This window comes from Balaenoptera ricei, chromosome 5, assembly GCF_028023285.1.
Source record: "Balaenoptera ricei isolate mBalRic1 chromosome 5, mBalRic1.hap2, whole genome shotgun sequence".
Lineage (NCBI taxonomy): Eukaryota > Metazoa > Chordata > Mammalia > Artiodactyla > Balaenopteridae > Balaenoptera > Balaenoptera ricei.
Genome location: NC_082643.1, coordinates 55,281,993 through 55,306,419, shown reverse-complemented (window position 1 = coordinate 55,306,419; position 24,427 = coordinate 55,281,993). Strand labels below are relative to the sequence as shown.

The 24,427-nt window shown below is 34.4% G+C and overlaps 1 protein-coding gene across 1 annotated transcript; it reads left to right on the top strand.

Moving 5' to 3' along the window:
* The first annotated feature begins 17,471 nt into the window (after positions 1–17,471).
* Positions 17,472–22,198, top strand: CSN3 (casein kappa). Its single transcript, XM_059924062.1, has 3 exons — positions 17,472–17,537; positions 20,544–20,576; positions 21,740–22,198. The coding sequence occupies exons 1-3, from the start codon at positions 17,481–17,483 to the stop codon at positions 22,196–22,198; spliced, it is 549 nt and encodes a 182-aa protein (XP_059780045.1). The 5' UTR covers positions 17,472–17,480.
* Positions 22,199–24,427: the final 2,229 nt, after the last annotated feature.

The window sequence follows — 24,427 nt, the reverse complement described above, 5'->3', positions numbered from 1 at the left end:
ATATTCCTGTTAAGCAAAGAAAAATAAATGTGATTGAAGTAGCATTCAGTGTTTTCTGGTTAATATCTTTCGCCGTCCTCTTTAGTAAACATGAAAGAGAAGATCTGGGTTTCCCATTTTCTAAATTTGCATTGCCAGTAGGAATACAATATAAATTTTAACAGATTTTAATATATACTTCCTGATGACTAACTATTCTAGGGTAAGTACTGGAATGGAAGTAACCAAAATCCACCAGCCCTGGAATTACCTTGACTGAAAGTCTATTCAGTAACTTATGCTGTGTAGTTCCACTGCTTGTATCAATGAGACTAGAAGATGACTTAATTTAATTCAAAAACATGTTTGAGTAATTGAGTCTGAATTACTCAATTACTCATTTGAGTCTGAAATTTATATGCTGTAGCATATTATGCTTGATGTGTTGGTAAAGGATATCAAAAACAACCAAGTACAGTCTCTAACTTCAAAAAAAAAAAGGATAATGGATGGGATCCTAAAAAAAGCATTTATATCATGCTTATAGGTTAGAGTTCTTTTTCAAATCATTCTATCACCAAATCTCCACATAATCTCAGTTCAGTAATCACATTTTATATGTGGGGAAATTGAAGATCATGAAAGTCCTATGTCCTACATGGTCATAGACCTAGTATGTGGCAGAAAAGAAGTAAAACCCAGTATCCAAGTCTTATGCTTTTGTTTCAGCAGTATACCTAGTAAAATAAATTCTGTGTCCAGGACTCCACAATGACAGTACCAAAGACTAGTTAAGTCCATCTCTTTTCACTTTGTTTCAGGAAGAAAAATTAAATTCATGCTAATAAGGGTAAGTGACCCCAGCCCCTCCTGTGCTAATCTAGCTGCCAAACTGCCACTAGAGTTAGCTTTAAAAAACATACAATGACTTATATTTCTGTTTTGCTCAAATGCCTGTAAGGCTTCTTATTGCCTACAATAAGAAGTCTATCTTCCCCCACATGGCATTCAAGGCCTCTACATACTAACCTCCAGCTTCTTTACAAATCCCCCAGGCCACCACCCCAGCCTCCGTTGCATCCTCTACTGTCACACCAGGCCACTGCCATTCCCCACCAGTGGATGTCACACTCACCTGTGACTTTATTATGCTCTGTCTTCATGGAATGTCCATTCCTCTGTGTCACTGTTGAAACCCAATTTATCTCTCAAGGTCCAAATCCAATATTATGACCTGCCTGAAAACTTTCTCCTGTCTCTCCAAACAGAATGAATCACTTACCATTTTGACCCCTCTCCCACTGCATTTTTTCACTTTTTTATGAATCTTATACTTTACCCTCTAATAAAATAAATCATTTCCACTTCTTTTCCTTCTTGAAGAGATTGTAAATTCCTGGAGTATCACAATAATATAACTATTCCCCAGTACTTAGCATAGTAGAGAGTACTCAGTGAATGTTTGATAAATGGAATATATTAATAAAAGTTTCAAAATTCCTAATTTTCAAAAAAAGAGATTTTTCATATCTTTGACTTATATCACCATCTAAGTTAGCAAAAGATTCCTTCTTGTGAGAGGAAAATAAACTTCTTAAAATCAATATTTAAATGGTAATAGTTCTCTCTTAATTACAACATTAGCACAACGAATTGGGTAACATTGTGCCTACACATACTTTGCTATAGAGATTTTTAGGGCCCATAAAATGTCAAATCATGAATACAAATATCTGTCGCAAGAAAATGCAAGCATCACACACACACACACACAAACTATGTCTTAAAGCATTTAACATTTCATCAACTATGGGAAAACCAAGCTCAGAGGCTTTCAGTTTTTCAAATACATTTTCTCTTCCATACAAAGTAAGTGCACATAGCAAAGGTTTGTGACCTTTATTGAGGAACAATTTGTCCTAATTATCAGTTCCCATAAATCCCATGATGAACACTCTAGAAACAAACCCCTGAAGGAAAAAAAGGTAGCAGGTGGCAAGGAAAAGAAACTTTCCTTCAGTATAAGACAGAAGTCATCCAACAAGATTCTACTTGCACAATAAGCCTTTCATTGTGTCACAATGGCAGCCTTTGTCCCACAGGTAAATTATCAGGAAATCAGAAGAATTCTCATTGAGCAAAGATTACAACTCTCTACCCCAAGTTTAAATCATCACTGAGACCCTTAGCATCAGTGCGAGAAATTCTGCTATGACCCATAAGCTGGCTACAGATCAAGGTCAGCCTAATGAGCCTCTTGGCATGGCTTGAGCAGGGATTAAAGTCAGTGATCCCAGTTAAAACTATGTGAGTGACAGAGGACCAAACAGTCCTCAGTATAATTGGGTAAATTAATTTTATAGGAATTGTTTCCAAACCTTACAGCTGACAGATTGTATGCCATTGAATGACTGATGAAAGGCAGTCATGGGAAAGAAAGATGGAGGGACATAAAGAAGGTAGGAATTCAGAGCCCTGAAGAGGGGCCAAAGGAAAACCTTGGCTGCTCTGAAGGTTAGGAGGGCCAGCTCTACAAATAATTCACTACCTTCCCTCCTTTTTTTAAGTCTTTGATATATTCCTTAACTCTTGCGATAGAATTTTTACTTTATTCAGCTCAAATTACATTACTATAACCTTCTGGGAAAAAAACATTGTCATCTACTTTTATCTACTAGGTTTGTGATGCAAATATATTCTATTAAAATGAATCAGTTATTCTCCCAGTGGATTTGGGCAACATCATTCCTGGTCCTGACATATTTGATTATTGTACTTGGTGGGATAATTTCCCAGTAAACCTGTCAATCAAACCCCCATTTTCTTTTGTAATCCAATGTTGGTTAACTGAGATAGGATCCACTAAAGCACTGTTTACCGAAGTGTGTTTCTTGAAGCATTAATCTCACTAGATGGCCCCACAAATAAATATTTATCCTCAAAATATCTCTTGCAAATTTATGGTATACATACACACGGTAACATTCTTGAAAATGCCAGTTTAAAAAATCATTTTGCTTAACTACATTTTCCAAACTATATTGACCATAGAATGATCCTCATCTCATCTAAAACAGTTGGCAAATTCAGTGTGTCCCTGAATACACTATGCCATTTTAAAATGTAATCAGCTATAGAGACACTTGGTACCACATTCATGTGGAGTTAACATACTAATTATTGAAAGAGGCTTCCCTGCAAAAGTAAACAAAGAGCTAAATTCAACTCCACTATGCTGTTACTTCCTTGGGGAGAGGACTCACATGTCCCCCATCTAATCTTTCAAATTTCATTCATTCACTAAAAAACTAAATATTTTTTTTACATCAATTGTTGTGCTAAATGCTAGGGATTTGTACAAAGGATTTTTTTTTCACCTTTAACGATCTTACAGGCTAATGAGGGGAAAATAAACATGTACACAATTTCAATAAATGTAATAAGTGCTCCAATAAGGTATTCATAGAGTTTTGTTTGTTTGTTCACTTGTTTTAAGCAAAGGGAAAATTAGTTCTGCCTACAAAAATTAGGAAAGGTCCCACTGGTGACTTTGAGCTGAACCTTAATGGATAAATAGGTTATTGACAATTAGATAAGCACAAATCAGATTCTCAACAGACGCTTAACAGATGGACAAATTCAATACTCAAATTGGTATTTTTAACAACATTTAGCTTCAACAAGCAAAGTGAAACAGGGAAAAATTAGGAATAAAATTATTTAGAAGCTATTTCTAACAAATATACAAATGAGTATATAAAGTTCTCTTAATCTTAGAAATAAACTCTGGAGGGGCTTCAAGATGGTGGAAGAGTAAGACATGGAGATCACCTTCCCCCCCACAAATACATCAGAAATACATCTACATGTGGAACAACTCCTACAGAACACCTACTGAACGCTGGAAGAAGAACTCAGACCTCCCAAAAGGAACAGATGCCCTCAGATGACCTACATGCAGAGGCGGGGCCAAATCCAAAGCTGAACCCCAGGAGCTGTGCGAACAAAGAAGAGAAAGGGAAATCTCTCCCAGCAACCTCAGGAGCAGTGGATTAAATCTCCACAATCAACTTGATGTATGCTGCATCTGTGGAATAACTGAATAGACAACAAATCATCCCAAATTGAGGTGGTGGACTTTGGGAGCAACGATACATATATTTTTTTCCCTTTTTCTCTTCTTGTGAGAGTGTATGTGTATGCTTCTCTGTGTGATTTTGTCTGTATAGCTTGGCTTTTACCATTTGTCCTGGGTTCTCTCTATCCATTTTTTTTGTTTGTTTTTTAGTATAGTATAGTACTTAGCACTTGTTATCATTGGTGGATTTGTTTTTTGGTTTGGTTGTTCTCTTCTTTCTTTCTTTCTTTCTTTTTTTTTATTACTTTAAACAAACTTTTTTTATTGTTAATAATTATTTTTTATTTTAATAAATTTATTTTATTTTTTTCTTTCTTTCTTTTTTTCTCCCTTTTATTCTGACCCGTGTGGATGACAGGGTCTTGGTGCTCCGGCTGGGGGTCAGGCCTCTGCCTATGAGGAGGGAGAGCTGAGTTCAGGACATTGGTCCACAAGAGACCTCACAACTCCACGTAATATCAAACAGCGAAAACCTCCCAGAGATCTCCATCTCAACGCCAAGACCCAGCTCCATTCAACGACCAGCAAGTTACAGTGGTGAACACCCTTTGCCAAACAACTAGCAAGACAGGAACACAACCCTATCCATTAGCAGAGAGGCTGCCTAAAATCATAATAAGGTCACAGACACCCCAAAACACACCACCAGATGCGGACCTGCCCACCAGAAAGACAAGATCCAGCCTCATCCAACAGAACACAGGCACTAGTCCCCTCAACCAGGAAGCCTACACAACCCTCTAAACCAATCTTAGCCACTAGGGGCAGACACCAAAACAACAGGAACTACAAACCTACAGCCTGTGAAAAGCAGACCCCAAAACACAGTAAGTTAAGCAAAATGAGAAGACAAAGAAACACACAGCAGATGAAGGAGCAAGGCAAAAACCCACCAGACCAAAATAACAAAGAGGAAATAGGCAGTCTACCTGAAAAAGAATTCAGAGTAATGATAGTAAAGATGATTCAAAATCTTGGAAATGGAATGCAGAAAATATATAAAACGTTTAACAAGGACCTAGAAGAACTAAAGAGCAAACAGAAAATGATGAACAACACAATAAATGAAATTAAAAATTCTCTAGAAGGAATCAATAGCAGTATAACTGAGGCAGAAGAACGGATAAGTGACCTGGAAGATAAAAGAGTGGAAATAACTACTGCAGAGCAGAAAAAAGAAAAAAGAATGAAAAGAATTGAGGACAGTCTCAGAGACCTCTGGGACAATATTAAATGCACCAACATTTGAATTATAGGAGTCCCAGAAGAAGAAGAGAAAAAGAAAGGGACTGAGAAAATATGTGAAGAGATTATAGTTGAAAATTTCCCTAAAATGGGAAAGGAAATAGTTAATCAAGTCCAGGAAGCACAGAGAGTCCCATAAAGGATAAATCCAAGGAGAAACATACCAAGACACACATTAATCAAACTATCAGAATTTAATACGAAGAAAAAATTTTAAAAGCAACAAGGGAAATACAACAAATAACATACAAGGGAATCCCCATAAGGTTAACAGCTGATCTTTCAGCAGAAACTCTGCAAGCCAGAAAGGAGTGGCAGGACATATTTAAAGTGATGAAAGGAAAAAACCTACAACCAAGATTACTTTACCCAGCAAGGATCTCATTCAGATTCGACGAAGAAATTAAAACCTTTACAGACAAGCAAAAGCTAAGAAAATTGAGCACCACCAAACCAACTTTACAACAAATGCTAAAGGAACTTCTCTAGGCAGGAAACACAAGAGAAGGAAAAGACCTACAATAACAAAACCAAAACAATTAAGAAAATGGTAATAGGAACATACATATTGATAATTACCTTAAATGTAAATGGATTAAATGCTCCAAACAAAACACATAGACTGGCTGAATGGATACAAAAACAAGACCCGTATATGTGCTGTCTACAAGAGACCCACTTCAGACCTAGGGACACATACAGACTGAAAGTGAGGGGATGAAAAAACAAATTTCAGGCAAATGGAAATCAACGGAAAGCTGGAGTAGCAATTCTCATATCAGACAAAATAGACTTTAAAACAAAGACTATTACAAGAGACAAAGAAGGACACTATATAATGATCAAGGGATCAATCTGAGGAGAAGACATAACAATTGTAAATATTTATGCACCCAAAATTGGAGTACCTCAATACATAAGGCAAATTCTAACAGCCATAAAAGGGGAAATCGACAGTAACACAATCATAGTAGGGGACTTTAACACCCCGCTTTCACCAATGGACATATCATCCAAAGTGAAAATAAGTAAGGAAAGACAAGCTTTAATAGATACACTAAACAAGCTGGACTTAATTGGTATTTATAGAATATTCTATCCAAAAACAACAGAATACACTTTCTTCTCAAGTGCTCATGGAACATTCTCCAGGATAAATCATATCCTGGGTCATAAATCAAGCCGTGGTAAATTTAAGAAAATTGAAATCGTATCAAGTATCTTTTCTGACCTCAACGCTATGAGACTAGATATCAATTACAGGAAAAAATCTGTAAAAACTACAAACACATGGAGGCTAAACAATATACTACTTAATAACCAAGAGATCACTGAAGAAATCAAAGAGGAAATCAAAAAATACCTATAAAAAAATGACAAAGGAAACACGATGACCGAAAACCTATGGGATGCAGCAAAAGCAGTTCTAAGAGGGAAGTTTATAGCAATACAATCCTAACTTAAGAAACAAGAAACATCTCAAATAAACAACCTAAATTTACACCTACAGCAATTAGAGAAAGAAGGAAAAAAACCCCAAAGTTAGCAGAAGGAAAGAAATCATAAAGATCAGATCAGAAATAAATGAAAAAGACATGAAGGAAACAATGGCAAAGATCAATAAAACTAAAAACTGGTTCCTTGAGAAGATAAACAAAATTGATAAACCATTAGCCAAACTCATCAAGAAAAGAAGGGAGAAGACTCAAATCAATAGAATTAGAAACGAAAATGGAGTAATAACAACTGACACTGCAGAAATACACAGGATCATGAGAGATTACTACAAGCAACTATATGCCAGTAAAATGGACAACCTGGAAGAAGTGGACAAAATCTTACAAATGCACAACCTTCCAAGACTGAACCAGGAAGACATAGAAAATATAAACAGACCAAACACAAGCACTGAAATTGAAACTGTGATTTAAAATCTTCCAACAAACAAAAGCCCAGAACCAGATGGCTTCACAGGCAAATTCTATCAAACATTTAGAGAAGAGCTCACACCTATCCTTCTCAAACTCTTCCAAAATATAGCAGAGGGAGGAACACTCCCACACTCATTCTACGAGGCCACCATCACTCTGATACCAAAATCATACAAAGATGTCACAAAGAAAGAAAACTACAGGCCAATATCACTGATGAACATAGGTGCAAAAATCCTCAACAAAATACTAGCAAACAGAATACAACAGCACATTAAAATGATCATACACCATGATCAAGTGGGATTTATCCCAGGAATGCAAGGATTCTTAAATATATGCAAATCAATCAATATGATACAAAACATTAATAAATTGAAGAATAAAAACCATATGATCATCTCAATAGTTGCAGAAAAAGCTTTTGACAAAATTCAACACCCATTTATGATAAAAACTTTCCAGAAAGTAGGCATAGAGGGAACTTACCTCAACATAATAAAGGCCATATGTGACAAGCCCACAGCTAACATCATCCCCAGTGGTGAAAAACTGAAACCATTTCCACTAAGATCAGGAACAAGACAAGGTTGCCCACTCTCACCACTATTATTCAACAAAGTTTTGGAAGTTTTAACCACAGCAATCAGAGAAGAAAAAGAAATAAAAGGAATCCAAATTGGAAAAGAAGTAAAGCTGTCACTGTTTGCAGATAACATGATACTATACATAGAGAATCCTAAAGATGCTACCAGAAAACTACTAGAGCTAATCAATGAATTTGGTAAAGTAGCAGGATACAAAATTAATGCACAGAAATCTCTTGCATTCCTATACACTAATGATGAAATATCTGAAAGAGAAATTAAGGAAACACTCCCATTTACCATTGCAACAAAAAGAATAAAATACCTAGGAATAAACCTACCTAAGGAAACAAAACACCTGTATGCAGAAAACTACAGTACACTGATGAAAGAAATTAAAGATGATACAAACAGATGGAGAGATATACCATGTTCTTGGATTGGAATAATCAACGTTGTGAAAATGACTATACTACCCAAAGCAATCTACAGATTCAGTGCAATCCCTGTCAAACTACGACTGGCATTTTTCACAGAACTAGAACAAAAAATTTCACAATTTGTATGGAAACACAAAAGACCCCAAATAGCCAAAGTAATCTTGAGAAAGAAAAACGGAGCTAGAGGAATAAGGCTCCTGGTCTTCTGACTATACTACAAAGCTACAGTAAACAAGACGGTATGGCACTGGCACAAAACAGAAATACAGATCAATGGAACAGGATAGAAAGCCCAGCGATAAACCCATGCACATATGGTCACCTTATGTTTGATAAAGGAGGCAAGAATATACAATGGAGAAAAGACAGCCTCTTCAATAAGTGGTGCTGGGAATACTGGACAGCTACATGTAAAAGAATGAAATTAGAACACTCCTTAACACCATACACAAAAATAAACTCAAAATGGATTTAAGACCTAAATGTAAGGCCAGACACCATCAAACTCTTACAGGAAAACATAGGCAGAACACTCTATGACATAAATCACAGCAAGATCCCTTTTGACCCACCTCCTAGAGAAATGGAAATAAAAACAAAAATAAACAAATGGGACCTAATGAAACTTAAAAGCTTTTGCACAGCAAAGGAAAGCATAAACAGGACGAAAAGACAACACTCAGAATGGGAGAAAATATTTGCAAATGAAGCAACTGACAAAGGATTTATCTCCAAAGCTTACAAGCAGCTCATGCAGCTCATTATCAAAAAAACAAACAACCCAATGCAAAAATGGGCGGAAGAACTAAATAGACATTTCTCCAAAGAAGATATACAGATTGCCAACAAACACATGAAAGAATGCTCAACATCATTAATCATTAGAGAAATGCAAATCAAAACTACAATGAGATATCTCAAACCATTCAGAATGGCCATCATCAAAAAAACTACAAAGAATAAATGCTGGAGAGGGTGTGGAGAAAAGGGAACCCTCTTGCACTGTTGGTGGCAATGTAAATTGATACAGCCACTACGGAGAACTGTATGTAGGTTCCTTAAAAAACTAAAAATAGAACTACCATATGACCCAGTAATCCCACTACTGGGCATATACCCTGAGAGAAGCATAATTCAAAAAGAGTCATGTACCACAATGTTCATTGCAGCTCTATTTCCAAAAGCCAGGACATGGAAGCCACCTAAGTGTCCATCGACAGATGAATGGATAAAGAAGATGTGGCAAATATATACAATGGAATATTACTCAGCCATAAAAAGAAACGAAATTGAGTTACTTGTAGTGAGGTGGATGGACCTAGAGTTTGTCATACAGAGTGAAGTAAGTCAGAAAGAGAAAAACAAATACCGTATGCTAACACGTATATATGGAATCTAAAAAGAAAAAGAAAACAATGGTTCTGAAGAACGTAGGGGCGGGACAGGAAAAAAGACCCAGACGTAGAGAATGGACTTGAGGACACGGGGAGGGGGAAAGGTCAACTGGGACGAAGTGAGAGAGTGGCATGGACTTATATGTACTCCCAAATGTAAAATGGATAGCTAGTGGGAAGCAGCCACGGAGCACAGGGAGATCAACTCGGTGCTTTGTGACCACCTAGAGGGGTGGGATAGGGAGGATGGGAGGGAGACGCAAGAGGGAGGAGATATGGGGATATATGTATATGTATAGCTGATTCACTTTGTTATAAAGCAGAAACTAACACACCATTGTAAAGCAATTATACTCCAATAAACATGTTATTAAAAAGAAAAAAAAGAAACTCTGACCTGAGAAAGAAAAGGAAAGGTAATAAATATCTTACTAATATTCTTGTTTAGTATATAACATTTCTGTTATACAAATATAGAAAACAAATATCACCTGATGCGTTATTTTTGTATACAATTAGCTAAGATATCTGAAAGGTAGTATTTTCCCAGATTTCTATGTCAGTTTATTAATACCCAGGCAGAGTTGAAACTTCCTGCCAAAGTTGCGTCAAATCACGGTAGCTGAAGGCAGTTAACAGCAACAAAACAAGGTGGAAACTGAGGCATTGACAACTGAAGTGCCCTTCCCACCCATAGCTTAAGAAAGCCTCCAGTTTCCCTCAACATTCCAAGACTTTGGTACTGGAATGAAAAAATCCAGAGGGCCACACTGAAATCCAGCTGCAGTCACTCCAAATGAGAGTCCAGCTTGAGCCCAGCTTCCCCAGCAGTCAGGGGAAGTCAGTTCTAATGCTCTCACAGAAAAATTAATCCCAGAAAAATCCATCACTTAACCGCACATACTAGCTCTTCAGTGAAATAAATTAGAATTCCAGGGGAAACAGATAATATGCTTGTCCACTTTAGAAGTTCTTCATGACCAGGTTCTGACTTCATCAAGAAGAAAGTAGTGATTTCCAAACTTCCATCTGAACAAAAAATTATTTAGACTCTTACTAACTGTGCAGATTTCCAGGGACACTTCTCCACTTAAAAATTCTGACTCAGTAGTGTGAAGTGAGGCCAGAATTTGCAACTTAAACAAATAGTGTATATAATTAATCATTTCTGCAACAAATATTTGAGTGTCTCATATGTGCCCGACAAAGGTCTATGCACTGGGAAAGCTATCTCCTAGTGGAAGAAGACAGAGAATAGTAAACAAACATATACAAATTTTTAAAATCATTTCTTTTTGTGATAAGTTATGAAGAAAATTATAAAGTAAAATAATAGAGTGACGAAGAAAAGGAAATGACTACTCAGAAAAAGTGCCAAGGAAAGCATCTCTGAGAAGAAGATATTCAAGCTGAAACCTGAATAATATATGGGAGACAGTAGTGAGAAAAACTGGGGTAAGAACATTTCTGAGACTATGAACACAAGTGAAAAGTTCCTGATTTTCCCAGAAATCCCAGAGTTTGGTATTTTCTAGGAACAGAAAGGTTGTTGAAGCTGGCATGTACTGAGAGAAAGATTGGTAGAAGATAAGATAAGAGGAATAAAGAGAGACTAGTAGCCTCTGATAAAAGGTTTGGAACTTATTCTAAGTGCTATAGGAAGCCATTGAAAGATTTTAAGCAGGAGAATAATCATATTAGATATATGTCCAAAAATAACATTTTTATGGCTATGTAAAGAATGATTGTAAGATGACAAGAGTGAAAGTAGTGAGATCAGACAGGGAACTGTTGGGATAGTCAGGTGTGCAATGTCAGTAGCTGGGCCTCACTAGGTAAGACTAGAAAGTGGTGACAAATTCAGCATATATTATTAAGACAGGGCTTATCATTCTTCTATGGATCGTAAGGGAGGTGGGACAAAAGATGACACATAGGATTTTCTCTTGAGCCACTGGGTATCATAGCACCATTTATTAAAAAGGAAAAGACTAGTGGAGGACTTATTTGAGACAGGGATATGTTTGCAGATCAAATATTAGGTTTTGTTCATGGTAAATTTGGGGTGTCTAATTCAAATACAAACAGAGGTGTTACAAAACTCTTAGATACTTAAATCTGTAGTTCAATGAAGTCAACTGCATGTAGATGATATTTAAGGCTATAGGAATGGAGTAGGTCAACTAGAATGATATTAAAGATAGAGACTAGGGGGAAAGGTAGAGGAGTGGTGAACTCAGGAAGAAACTTTGAAAGTTTTCCCAACTTTATAGTTTGAAGAAAATAAAAGGAACCAAGAGAGAAAGTAAGAGCAGGCAGTGATTAGAGAGGAAAAAAACAGAAAAAGAAATCTTGCAAGTCAGAAAGACCAATCACCATTCCAAAGGCTGCTGAGATTGACTAAGCAGAGGATCTAAATGTTAGCAATGGATTTGGCCACATGGCGGTCAGAGTTGACCTATCTGTTTTGAATGGCCAAAAAGGAATAAAAGACCTATGGGAGTAAATGTAGGACAGAATTACTGAGAGTCCTAAGACCACATTGGCTAATTAACACTTTACAGAAATGAAAAGTTTTCTTGATTACCCCTTGTATTTTGTAATCTGTGTCTTTAAATGGGACCCAGAAACCCTGGAAAGTCACTAAAGCATGAATTTATGTGTGCACTAATGCTAATGTCAGAATGACACCCCATTCTGGGCCCCAGATGACATCCAATGTCTCCTCACCATCTTCCTACCAATGTCCAGCTGAAAACATGTTCTCTTTAGATGTTCCCTGCAAGTAGAGATCATGACTATCTACTCTATTCCCAAAGTGCCTTATTTTTTAATAAGAACTGTATATGTCTGTGCATTTTTTATTTAACTGAATGATCTACAGGAGAGCAAAATTGTGATATTCCACTTTGTTAGTGTTAAAACAATTTTAAGAGCATTTTATGCTATGTTCCCATGATTTTTACACAACGGCAATGGTTTCTGAAGCATACAAATTTGTACACTAAAATGTTACTTTTCTGATGTCTTAAGAATTAATAATATAGAAAGTTATGTTAGTTATTTACATTGTGACTACTATCACAAACATTGTTGTACTTCAAGCACATGGTATTGAGATCAGCCTGGTACTAATGAAGTTGCTAAAAAATAAAATAAGACAGAAAAAATAATAACGAAACCACATGCAAGTTAATACCACCAAAAGAAGAGAAAATAGAAATAAAGTACATAACAGATGTAAGAAACACTAACAGAATAAGAGGAAGCTGCTATGGGTAAAAGAATGCATACGAGTCGATAATCATCTTTCCACTTATCACAAAATGTTTATTTCATAGTGCTGGAAATATGAACTTCTTAAAAATGCAATAGCTCCAGTGTGTCAGAGTTATATAAATGGACACTGCTTACCAGGATCTAAACACAAGGAAGCTGTAGCTTGACTGAGAAGCCCTGCTGGTGCTCCTCCCATATTCCAGGGATGTTTCAGGAGTCCGTCATGGTGCCTCAGATGAATACGTGACTAGATCAAGGCTGGTGAATCAGTTCTAGATCACAAACACAGTAAGTTTGAAGACTGTTCAGCATCATCCTGACACCCTGGGAGATTTCATTTTGTAGGAGATCTGATTCTTCTTTTAAGAGCTTTTCTTTGGAAAACACTAGGGTATCTGAATAGCTCCAGAATAGAATTCACCTAGTTTGTCTACAACAATCACTCAAAACTCTTTAGCTCTCTTAGATTGCCTGAGGTGGATATATATGATATGGGGAATGTTCAGTGTCACTAGTATTCAAGTAAATGTTAGACTATCAGCTCCACAAGGGCAACAATCTTTGCCTGCTTTGGCTACTAATTTATCCTTAATGCCTGGAACAGTACCTGAAATAATTTAAGTGCTAAAAGAATAATATTTAGTTTTGCAAAGTTCCCAAGGGGCCCAGAAGAAATGTAGAAATATTTTTCTTTTAGTAGGGAGAAGGATTCCTAGCATTCCCAGGTGAAATATATTATCCTGACAAAACAATGTCATTGAAGGTACTCTGAGTCTCTGGTACTTGTGAATTAAATAAATAAACTCTCAACTGAAAATCAGTATCATTTTATGGCTCTACGTCAATGGCAAAGAAATTACCATGTGGAACAGAATACTTTCATAATTTGAGGACTGACCAGAACATAATCTTCCAACCATCACTTGACCCAGATGACCAAAGGAAAATGATGTAACTGAACAGTCCAAATAGATTGGCTGGTCTTACTACTTTAGCAGCATGTTTTAGCAGTTTTGAAACTCTGCCATCTTTCTCTGAACTGCAGAAATCAACTATTTTGAAAAATAGAAAATCTCAACTGACTCTATACAAACTGAATAAGCATTTCAGGGCTGTGAACATCATTCCTAACTTTCTCAGACATGAAATACTTCTAAGAAAAAGAGGAATACAACACAATGCTGTTATTATTTCTTGTTTGTATTCTGGCAGTCCTACATTGATTCCTGTAAATACCTCAATCTGGCCAGGACTTCACAGCCAAAGTGAAGTCACAGTTAATGTTTTTTCCAGAGAAATGTAAGCAAAAGAAAATATTCTTCCCTGAATTATCTAGGCAAATTATTTGGTTAGCTGTATTTTACCAAAATATTCCCCATATTGGTGGTTTTATGATATATATTTTGTAAGTCAGAATGAGCTGTCTTTGAAACAGAACAACTATTCTGAATTCAATAATTTAATTTTATACATCCAGAATGGTTCACCTATATTATTGAAATTTAAGAATCTAAGTGCAACTTTGATTCATAAGAGGTAAATCAATCAACAGGTGCTTATTGCATGCTTATACCATGAACTTACTGAAGAATAAAATGCAAACGGATCCCTACTTTATATTGATTAAACTATTTTATATTTGGAAATAACTTGTAAGAAGTTGTTCTTGAGTATAAAAGAGATGGTCAGTTTTCTAGTTTTTAAGTATTGATGGTTGTAATTCTGGAAGAATACGACCAACCACAGCCCATAATATATATAGGGTCACTTGATATCCAAGATCTTAAATTAAAAAGAAACATTTGAAATGTAAAAGTGCTGTGGTTAGCTATTTTTCATTTTAATAATAGCTTTAAATTCAAATAGGTATAGTTAGTTGATTAAGAATGCAGTTAATATTTTCAGAACTTCTCCATATCTTTTCATAAAACATAAAAATTCATTCTTTAAAAAGTGTGAATAATCTCTTTTCAAACCTTATGAATGACAACTCTATTTCCCCCTCTGCATTTCATTAACCGAAATAGACACAAAGATGGTCCTGCTATTGTCAAATCTTTCCTTTCTGTCATCTTCCTATTGGGTGCAATGTAGAAGGAAGATAAATCGCATGACGCAAGGCACTAACACCCTTTAATTAGTCTCCAGTTATTTACCTTGGGTCTTCCCTACAGTTGAGAGGCCAACTCAACCTACTGCCAAGCAAGACCTGACGGGCACAAGGAAAGGTAATCATATTAAAACGTCCAGAGAGAATGATTCTTTTTCACAGTAGTTAATAGTAACGCCACCAATGTTATTTTAGAGGCACATTTTCTTCCTTTTAACTTTATTGTTAAGCTTGAATATGCCTTGGCATCATTTTGATATTAGTTTCTAACCTAAACCTTAGATTCTGTATAATGTTATCATCAAATTTATTTTTAACTTCACTTTGGGTTAAAGTCAAGGTTTGATACTGGATAAACTACTGAAGACAATGTAAATTCTAAAAAAAAGGTTCATTGTTCAAGACAATGAACCTACTCCTACAGACAAATGTGGAGGGCTAACTTAGGAAGATGAAAGTGCATAATAATCCAGATTGATCCCTTAATTAATTTCAAAATTTTATTTATATCTAAAGGTTATAATTTTATTTGTTATAATATAGTTTTAAAAGAAAAACATGACTTACATATCCTAATGAAAGCTGAATAGTTCTTCTGTTTCACAAATTTTTCTTTCTTACCAAGTGATGAAGGCAAATTCAAGTACTCATTGGTTTAAGTAACCAACAAGTAAAGTATGGTTTTTATCTCTGTGATTTCTGTTTACAATAAAAAGGGAGGAACTACTATCATTTTACAGATTGTTTTTGTGTATGTTTGTGTTATAATTTTGCATGAATTGTAAAGAAGTCTGTGATTCACCATGGAAATATTATTGTTCAGTCTACAGTCTTAAAAGTTAAACAGTGATTATTGTACAATATTGTTTTCTATATTCACTATACTGTATTATAATCATCAAGCTTGCTAAGGGACTAGATCGTAATTATTCCAACCACAAAAAAGAAATGATAATTATGTGACATGACAGAGGTGTTAATTATCACTATAATGGCAATCATATTACAATTATACAAATACATCAAATCTACATGTTGTACACCTTAAATTTACACAATGTTTATGTCAAATCTATTTCAATTAAGAAAAAGTTAACTAGCAAGTGAAGAATTAATAAGGAACTCCATTCTTCTCAGTGAAACTTGAGAGGAAACACTCTATGCTGTAGGTTGTTCAAATTTGATCACACATGAGTTCTTTTCCATCCAATGATATCCCATCAGAGGTTCTGAAGTCAGTTTAGTAGACAGCTTTTCTAATCATTCTTGGCTGAAAATCAAAGGTGAATGGAGTCTGGTGTGTGCTCTCTTTACCAAGCCTGAACTTTAACTCTGTGACCCTCTTTTGTAAAACTCAGTTTGTAGGTTTCAAGTCTATACAAGTATAGCAATAACAATAGCTGCAACAAGACGTAGTTAGTATTTACTTCATAAATACAATATGTATTTAAATATTAAAAGTTTGAAGTGTTATATGTATCTTTTTAAAAAGGCAATTTATTTTTTTAAAAAATCAAATAAATATGCGTAACTACCCTATACTCCTTTACAAAGGTAAGGCTAATTTATTTCTTCAAATATTTCAGCCAGAGACCTGTAATTGTCATATCTTATATTTTTTCATTAAAATGATCAAGTTAATCACATCATTTATGATTACTGGAGAAGCAGATTATGAAAAATGCAGTTTCAGTATACCCCCCATCTCCTCCATTTTACATGTTCCTGTTAGATTAATTGTGGAATTATAGAATTTCAGAAATTTCAGTTCTTACTTTTGTTTATAGGTAACAGTAGTAAGGCCCAGATAAAGGAAATTACTTGGCCAAAATTACACAAGTAGAGATAGAGCCTGAGATAGAACTCACTTCTCCAAAGGAATGTGTAGTCACCTCAGTCTCTAATCTGAAACCACTCAACTGCTTTCTGTTGTTTAGAAAGGCATGTCTAATTCTTCATCCTGGCATTTAAGACCTCTGCTTTTTCTTCCCTCAACTTTCTTTCCAATTTTGTATTTCCCTTCTCTCCATTCAAATGCCCATGGATAGTCCCAAGGCTTTCTCCTCTACTTGAAGTTTCTCTCTATTAATCTCTGCATGGGCAAGTCCCACCTATAATGCTATCTCCTACAGAAATAATTTGTTGATTTCTTAACTGAAAACTTCTATCTGTAGAAAACCACTTTTGTGACATTTTCTACTTTCTTTCTAAAGCTTTTAATAAAATAGATATATATTTTCCACATTGGTTAAATCTACCCCTAAATCTGACTTTTTTTTCCCCCTTAAACCAAAGAGGACATTGTTCCAAATCACTCTTAAATTATTAGCAACAGATCCTTTTAATGTAATGTTTTTAATTTTTATTTTTAGGTGCAATGATGAAGAGTTTTTTCCTACTTGTGACTATCATGGCATTAACCCTGCCTTTTTTGGTGAGTTAATTTCATCTGATCAATTTGTATCAAAACTTTTTAAAAAATTTATTTAAGGTCTCTAATTATGTAAATTTCTAAATACAGTTATATTTTATGGAACAAAACAGCTGCATACTAACTATATTTTCCTAACAGTAATTTATTTTTACATTTATTTCTCTTATAAAATTAAAGTCATGTTCTTCTGAATATACTTCTGGTTTCCAAGAATCAAGAAGTCATAATTTATCATGTATAGAAAACCTTTAAAATTTTCATATGATAGAGAAAATACATTTTGGGGGAAAAAACAGTACTGAAAATATTTTTAAATTATAATGTGCTCTAAAAATTCACAAAAAATAAATACAGAAATCATAGACCAGGATCAGAAATGGTTTTAATTAAATTCCTATCTCCTGCAGACTCCAATCTCTTAAGGGACTAAATTCTTTAAAGATTAGGAGCTGGGCTTCCCTGGTGGTGCAGTGGTTGGGAGTCCGCCTGCCAATGCAGGGGACACAGGTTCGAGCCCTGGTCTGGGAAGATCCCACATGCCGCGGAGCGGCTAGGCCCGTGAGCCACAACTACTGAGTCTGCGCGTCTGGAGCCTGTGCTCCGCAGCGGGAGGGGCCACGACAGTGAGAGGCACGTGCACCGCGATGAAGAGTGGCCCCCGCTCTCCGCAACTGGAGAAAGCCCTCGCACAGAAACGAAGACCCAGCACAGCCAAAAATAAATAAGTAAATTTATTAAAAAAAAAAAAAAAATTAGGAGCTCGTTTAAGCTTTTTTACCAATTTCAAATAAGTTGACATGTACTTTTAACATTCAAACATATTGTAACTTTTGTTATAATCTTCCCATTATGTCAATTGAGACTCCTACTCAGGGCTTATATCCATAAACAACTCTATGATTTTCAGGCATTTTCTTGAATTACATGCTGTGTATTAAGGCTATTGGAACAAGAAAAATGTTTGGAATTTTTTTTTCTTTTAATTTTTTCGACTTGTTTTCCTTATTGTTTTGGCTATTGCTCTGTTTTATTTTCATGTTCATTTGGGGATCCCAGGCACTTATTTGCCAATAGCTAGTACAGGAAGGCAAATGTCTCATGTTTTATGACCTTCTCTTAGATTGTAAAATATGGGAGGGCGCTAGTCCTTGTTTCATAATTCATTTATTATTAAATTTAGATTTGCTTTTAAGTTAATATCTCTTAAATAACTCTATTAGGTAAATTCTTGGAGTCAAACTTTTTAAATATTTGAATTACTATGACTTTCACATTTATTTTCTTTCATTTATTCTCTGAAATTTGATTTTATTGTCGCCACCTGCATATTTAGAACTTGAGTTTTCTCTTTGAGTGAAAAGGATTAAAGTTTAAATCAGAAAGTGATCCACAACTGCCTGACCTATAGCAACCTCTTCTTGAGCTACTTGAGCCTGCTCTAGCCCCCAAATACTCCTTCTGGTTTTCACAAAGCTACAAGCCCCACAGACATGAACAAATAATTCAAAAGAAGAATGAAAGTTTATAGATTTTACCATCCAATCTTATGAGCAATCAAAATTATAGAAATTAAAACAGCAATGTGATAGCATCTTTTATGTGCTAAATTTATTCCTTCTCTCCAAAATAAAAATAGTTAAGATACAATTTATTACTAGCAATTATGAGATGAACTGCACAATCTTATAGCCTACTGGTGGCATTATAAGTTGGCATAAATTTTCTGTACAGCAGTTTAATAATTTCTATCGAAGAATTTCCCCCCCAAAATCACATTTTTGAAAAACTGTCTTAAGAAATCAATTAAAACTATTTAAAAGGCCACTGATATCCAGATGTTATTCATCTCTCTATTTATAATAAAATATTTTTTGGAAAAAGCTTTAATGGTTAACAATAAAGAACAAACATTTCATGACATAATATTTTGATTATTTATATTTCAACTATGAATATGTAAGCATGAAAACTATGATATAATGGAAAAATGATATGAGAGATCATACTCCTTTTAAAAGAAGTAAGATATAAGACACTAAAATGAACATATACCAGGAATACATAATACATATAGATTGGTATTATATTTAAATATCTAGATTATCAGGATTTTTGAGTGTAGGTAAACTTTCAATATTTATATAACTTTCTAAATTTTAAACTAGTGATTTAATAAATTTAGAGAAAAATAAGTCTCTGTCTCTTATTACACACCAGTATTTTTTTTTCTAATCTCTGATTTTCTATACCTACAACTTCCAAAAGGTTTGTAGAGTCTTTTATATCCAAGTGATATGTGTGAAAAGTCTTAAACTAGAACTGTCATTTTTAAAATATTTACCATTATGAACTCACTCAAAAGTTTATAAAACTTTTGTGAGTTTTAAAGCTTCATAAAATTGCTAACTCCTGTTTCCTATGAATGTTGTAATCCAGAATTAAGAAAAATTAAGAAAAACACTATAAATACAAAAAATTGATTTTTTTAAATGGTGTTATTTATACAACACTTATATACTGACGTTTTGCTAGATTTTTTTAATCAAGAAAACCTCATAAATCATCTTAGTAGGAGAACAAAACCAGAAAAATATGCTCAATGCTCCTCTTATTTTTAACAATGTATATTCAATACAAACTGAATATAGGTTGTTCATGTTCTTCATTTAAGCAAATATCATGCATTATATTTGTTGGGGTCAAATGATCATATTCTTTTCAACATTGAATTTTTCTCCCTAAACAGTGGTTTTTAAAGACAGCTTAACCATGGAACTCACTATTACTATTTTAGTTAGTATATTTCTGTCACTTCTTGAGTGGTTCACAGACTATGGTTAGATAACCATGGAAAGTGCTTTATAATATTTTACAATACTAAAATAAAAACAAAAAAAATGTTTTGTCTTTGATATAAAAGATATTTTTAAAACCACAAAATAATCTAGATTGTGTCTTGCTTTTTTTTAACTTCTTATTTCTTATTCTTTCTCTGAATCTCACCAGAGTGCAGAGGCGCAAAACCAGGAACAATCAACAGTAAGTTTAAATGTTTCCAGTAGAGATATGAACTCCAAAGTATAATATTATGCAAAGTTTAAAGATATTAAAATGCCTCTGTCTAAACGCTAAGTAAATATTTAAACTCCATGAAATAATCTAATAATCCTTGTAAAAAAATCACTTCAACAACCAATCATATGAATCAACCTCAATGTTTATCTGAAAATCTCAGTATCATTTTGTAGGCCAAGTCATGTCTTTTGATTTTCATGTGTATTTAGCAACATGAGAAAACCCTCTCAGAATTTAGTAGTGGGTAAAAATGAAAACAAAAGCAAAGTTTAATATTTCTCCTGCCTACTTTTAAAGACTTGGGGAAAGATCCCTCTCTGACCCTTCTTTGAATACCTCTCATACACTTGTATTTACTTCTACCTTTTGTTTCCCCAATCTGTTTGAATGAATAGGTCTCCTTTCATGAGAAGGTCTTGCTTTGCAGTGTAATTTTGTTGATTTGTTTCTATTTATATGGAAAGATCTAACGATGTATTTTTATAACTGCACATAATTAGTAGAACTGAAGCAAATAAAAATAGAAAATTTCCTAACTGATCTTTAATGGATAAAACTAGGCTGAAAAAAATCCAAAGTATAAATCCAGAAATCCACATCACATTATTTTACTATTCTGATATATTAGTTTAGAAAAAAATGTGCCCTCAGCCTAATCCCTAGGTAAATAAAATAAAAAACAATTACAAACATGTGGTGAGAATGTATATATACACATATAAGGAAAAATATATACATAGTTTTTTCTGTGTGTAGTATGTTTGTATACTATATGCCAAAGCACTCTATGAGACTGGTCTAGCTGTGGTACTTATAATGCACAGCATTTACTGAGCACTTTTTGTGTATGCCAAGCTCTGGTCAATGTGATTCACATTATGGATTAGCTCATCTAATTTTTTTGAAACTAATATTATTTTTAACGTTTGTCGAAAATCAAGAAGGGGAAGGAAAGCGTACAAATCCATATCTCGTAAAATAATATGGTTGCTGGGTTCACTATGTCCAGTGTTGTACTTACTTAACATCAAATACTGTAACATTGTATTTCAAAAAATTCTGATTTAAGACATCTTTTCATTCTAGCCTACAATAATACTATTCTGCATAATTTATTCTTTTTGCAGCGCTGTGAGAATGGTGAAAGATTGTTCAATGAAAAAACAATAAAATATATTCCAATTCGTTATGTGCTGAGTAGGTATCCTAGTTATGGACTCAATTACTACCAGCACAGACTAGCTGCACTAATTAATAACCAATTTATGCCTTACCCATATTATGCAAAGCCAGTTGCAGTTAGGCCACATGCCCAAATTCCTCAATGGCAATTCCTGCCAAATATCCACCCACCTACTGCAGCACATCACCCACACCCACGTCCATCATTTATTGCCATTCCACCAAAGAAAACTCAGGATAAAACAGTCATCCCTATCATCAATACCATTGCTACTGCTGAGCCTACACTTATACCTACCACTGAACCAATAGTGAACACTGTAGTTACTCCAGAAGCTTCCTCAGAATTCATCACGAGTACACCTGAGACCACCACAGTCCAAGTTACTTCACCTGTGGTCTAAAAACTCTAAGGAAACATCAAAGAAGACAACACAGGTAAATGAGAAAAAGACAAAATGAATAATAGACAAGATTCATGGATTTATCACAACAATCACAAAATCTAAAATAGTATAGATGGATAAATTAAATCTGTTACGGGAGCAGGCAAAATGGGCTAATTATAACTTTAATTTGGTGTTGCCTTAGCATTGATACACTAGATTTTTTTCCAACAAGAAATGAAAAATAATCGTATTTTACAAAATGAAGAAAAATTGGGAACTTTTTTATCAAACTTTTTTCAACAACTGTAACACTCCTAGAACCTATTTGTTTTATTTTATTCCTATTCACAGACAAAGACAGTGGAGTAAAAGACAATGTTAAACTCATGATTTTTCTTATCTCAAAAATACAACTTCTTAGAACAATTTACATAGGCTATGAGTTTAAATACATTTTAATTGTATAACAGTGTTCTTGCATTCAACAGTGTTCTTGCACTCTAATTTTGGTATGAATAGAGTGAAAGGAAATGATAGGCTTCCCATGTAGCTTTTTGATTTAAAATACAACTCAGTGTGACATAGTGGTAACAGCATTAAATCAGAGAAGGCTGCTTCTTCCATTGTGTGATCTTAGGCAAGTCATTACTCTCAATGAACTTTCATTTTCTCATAATTTTGGTTGCTATGAGATTCAAGTGAGAAAGCATATTGTGAATGAGTTGTAAAAAGTGATCAATCCATGAAATGTAATGCTTTAGAAAAGATAAAGTAAAATTAGTAAATACTAAAATTTATTTTCAACTAACATCTCAAGTCCTTACTAAATTATCAAAACTACATAACTATCTCAGTTTATTCCTGTAGCAGCCATGTGGAATGGATTATATTACCATCCTGAATTCACAAATGAAGAAAAAAAAATAAGCCTATAGATGCAAGTTACTACAGCTAGAAAGTTCAAAACTGGGAACCAAATCAAACCTGCTTGATTTCAGATAGTAAGGCTTAATTAGTATGTCACCTATCTCCATATGGGCTAATTTGCAAAAAAAACAAAAAACAAAAAACAAAACAGAAAACAAACTATAATTTCCCAAGAGCAGCATATGTAAATTTTATTATTGAGTTATGTTTAATAGGACCTCTGGTAAAAAAAAAAAAAAAACTTAAGTTAATAAATCTTTGACTCATTAAAATTTTGAAAACAAAAGGAGAAAATTAATGGAGACAACATGAAAACAAGTAATTGAGTATGCAATTGTCCATTCTATTGATCTAAAATACATTATTACATGATTGTTTTTAATAGGATAATCATTATCTCAGTAGTTACATTTGTTCAAAACTCATGAACCTAGATTTCTAAGTTAAAACCACTGTATAATATCACTTATAAAAAAGAATGTATAGGACTGTGTCTTTCTATAAATAACAGGTGAAGACAATTATTTCAGTTCGCTATATGTTGAATTTAAATGTTTAAATTTAGATATTTAATTTGATAGACTCCTTGATACAGACATTAGGCAAATTATGGAAGCTAAATAAAAGTCTACATATCGTGAGAACTGTTAGCACATTATGAACTAAATTCCTAAACTGTCATTTTTATAGGTCTTTCTGAAACCAAATGACTACTTCACACTCTCCTTTAGCCAGCTGTCTGCCTTCAATGAAGAGAAAATATGATTTTCACAGATTCGGCTCCTTTCTCTTCTCCCCTTACATTTTACATCCATGCCACATTTAATTTTTTGATTCCTGCATAATAAAGCCAATTGAATGCAATGGATCTCTTAATTTGAAATAGTCTGTGAATACACCTCAGGGATATTTGAAACTTTGAAATTCCAAGATAAATTTAGTGTGAGTTTGAGTACACACATTTAATTGGAGGCAAAGTTCATAATTTCGTCTGATTTTCAAAGTGGTCCATGGTTTAACACTGATTAAGAACATCTTCTGCAGGATGACACTGGAACATCTAAATTTATGGCTAAGTCATTGGGACCAGAGAAGAACTAAGCTATAGCGTTCAACTCCAGAAGACCACAAAGTGACTCTTGGGAGCCATGAGAACTCTAGAGTTAGCATTAAATTTAGGTGTCCAAATAATGCTAATTTTAGTCTAGATCATTCCCAAGAGCAAATTCCGGATACAGACAGGTTACAGATGACCACAACTACAAACACAGATAGATATATGGCAAAATAAACAGGAGTTGACTCTTGACCTGCATG

Coding starts and splice junctions, on each gene's coding strand:
- CSN3 (XM_059924062.1), top strand. CDS start 17,481: ATGATGAAGAGTTTTTTCCTACTTGTGACTATCATGGCATTAACCCTG. Junction 17,538..20,543: donor CATTAACCCTGCCTTTTTTG/GTGAGTTAATTT, acceptor GAATCTCACCAG/AGTGCAGAGGCGCAAAACCA. Junction 20,577..21,739: donor AAAACCAGGAACAATCAACA/GTAAGTTTAAAT, acceptor TTCTTTTTGCAG/CGCTGTGAGAATGGTGAAAG.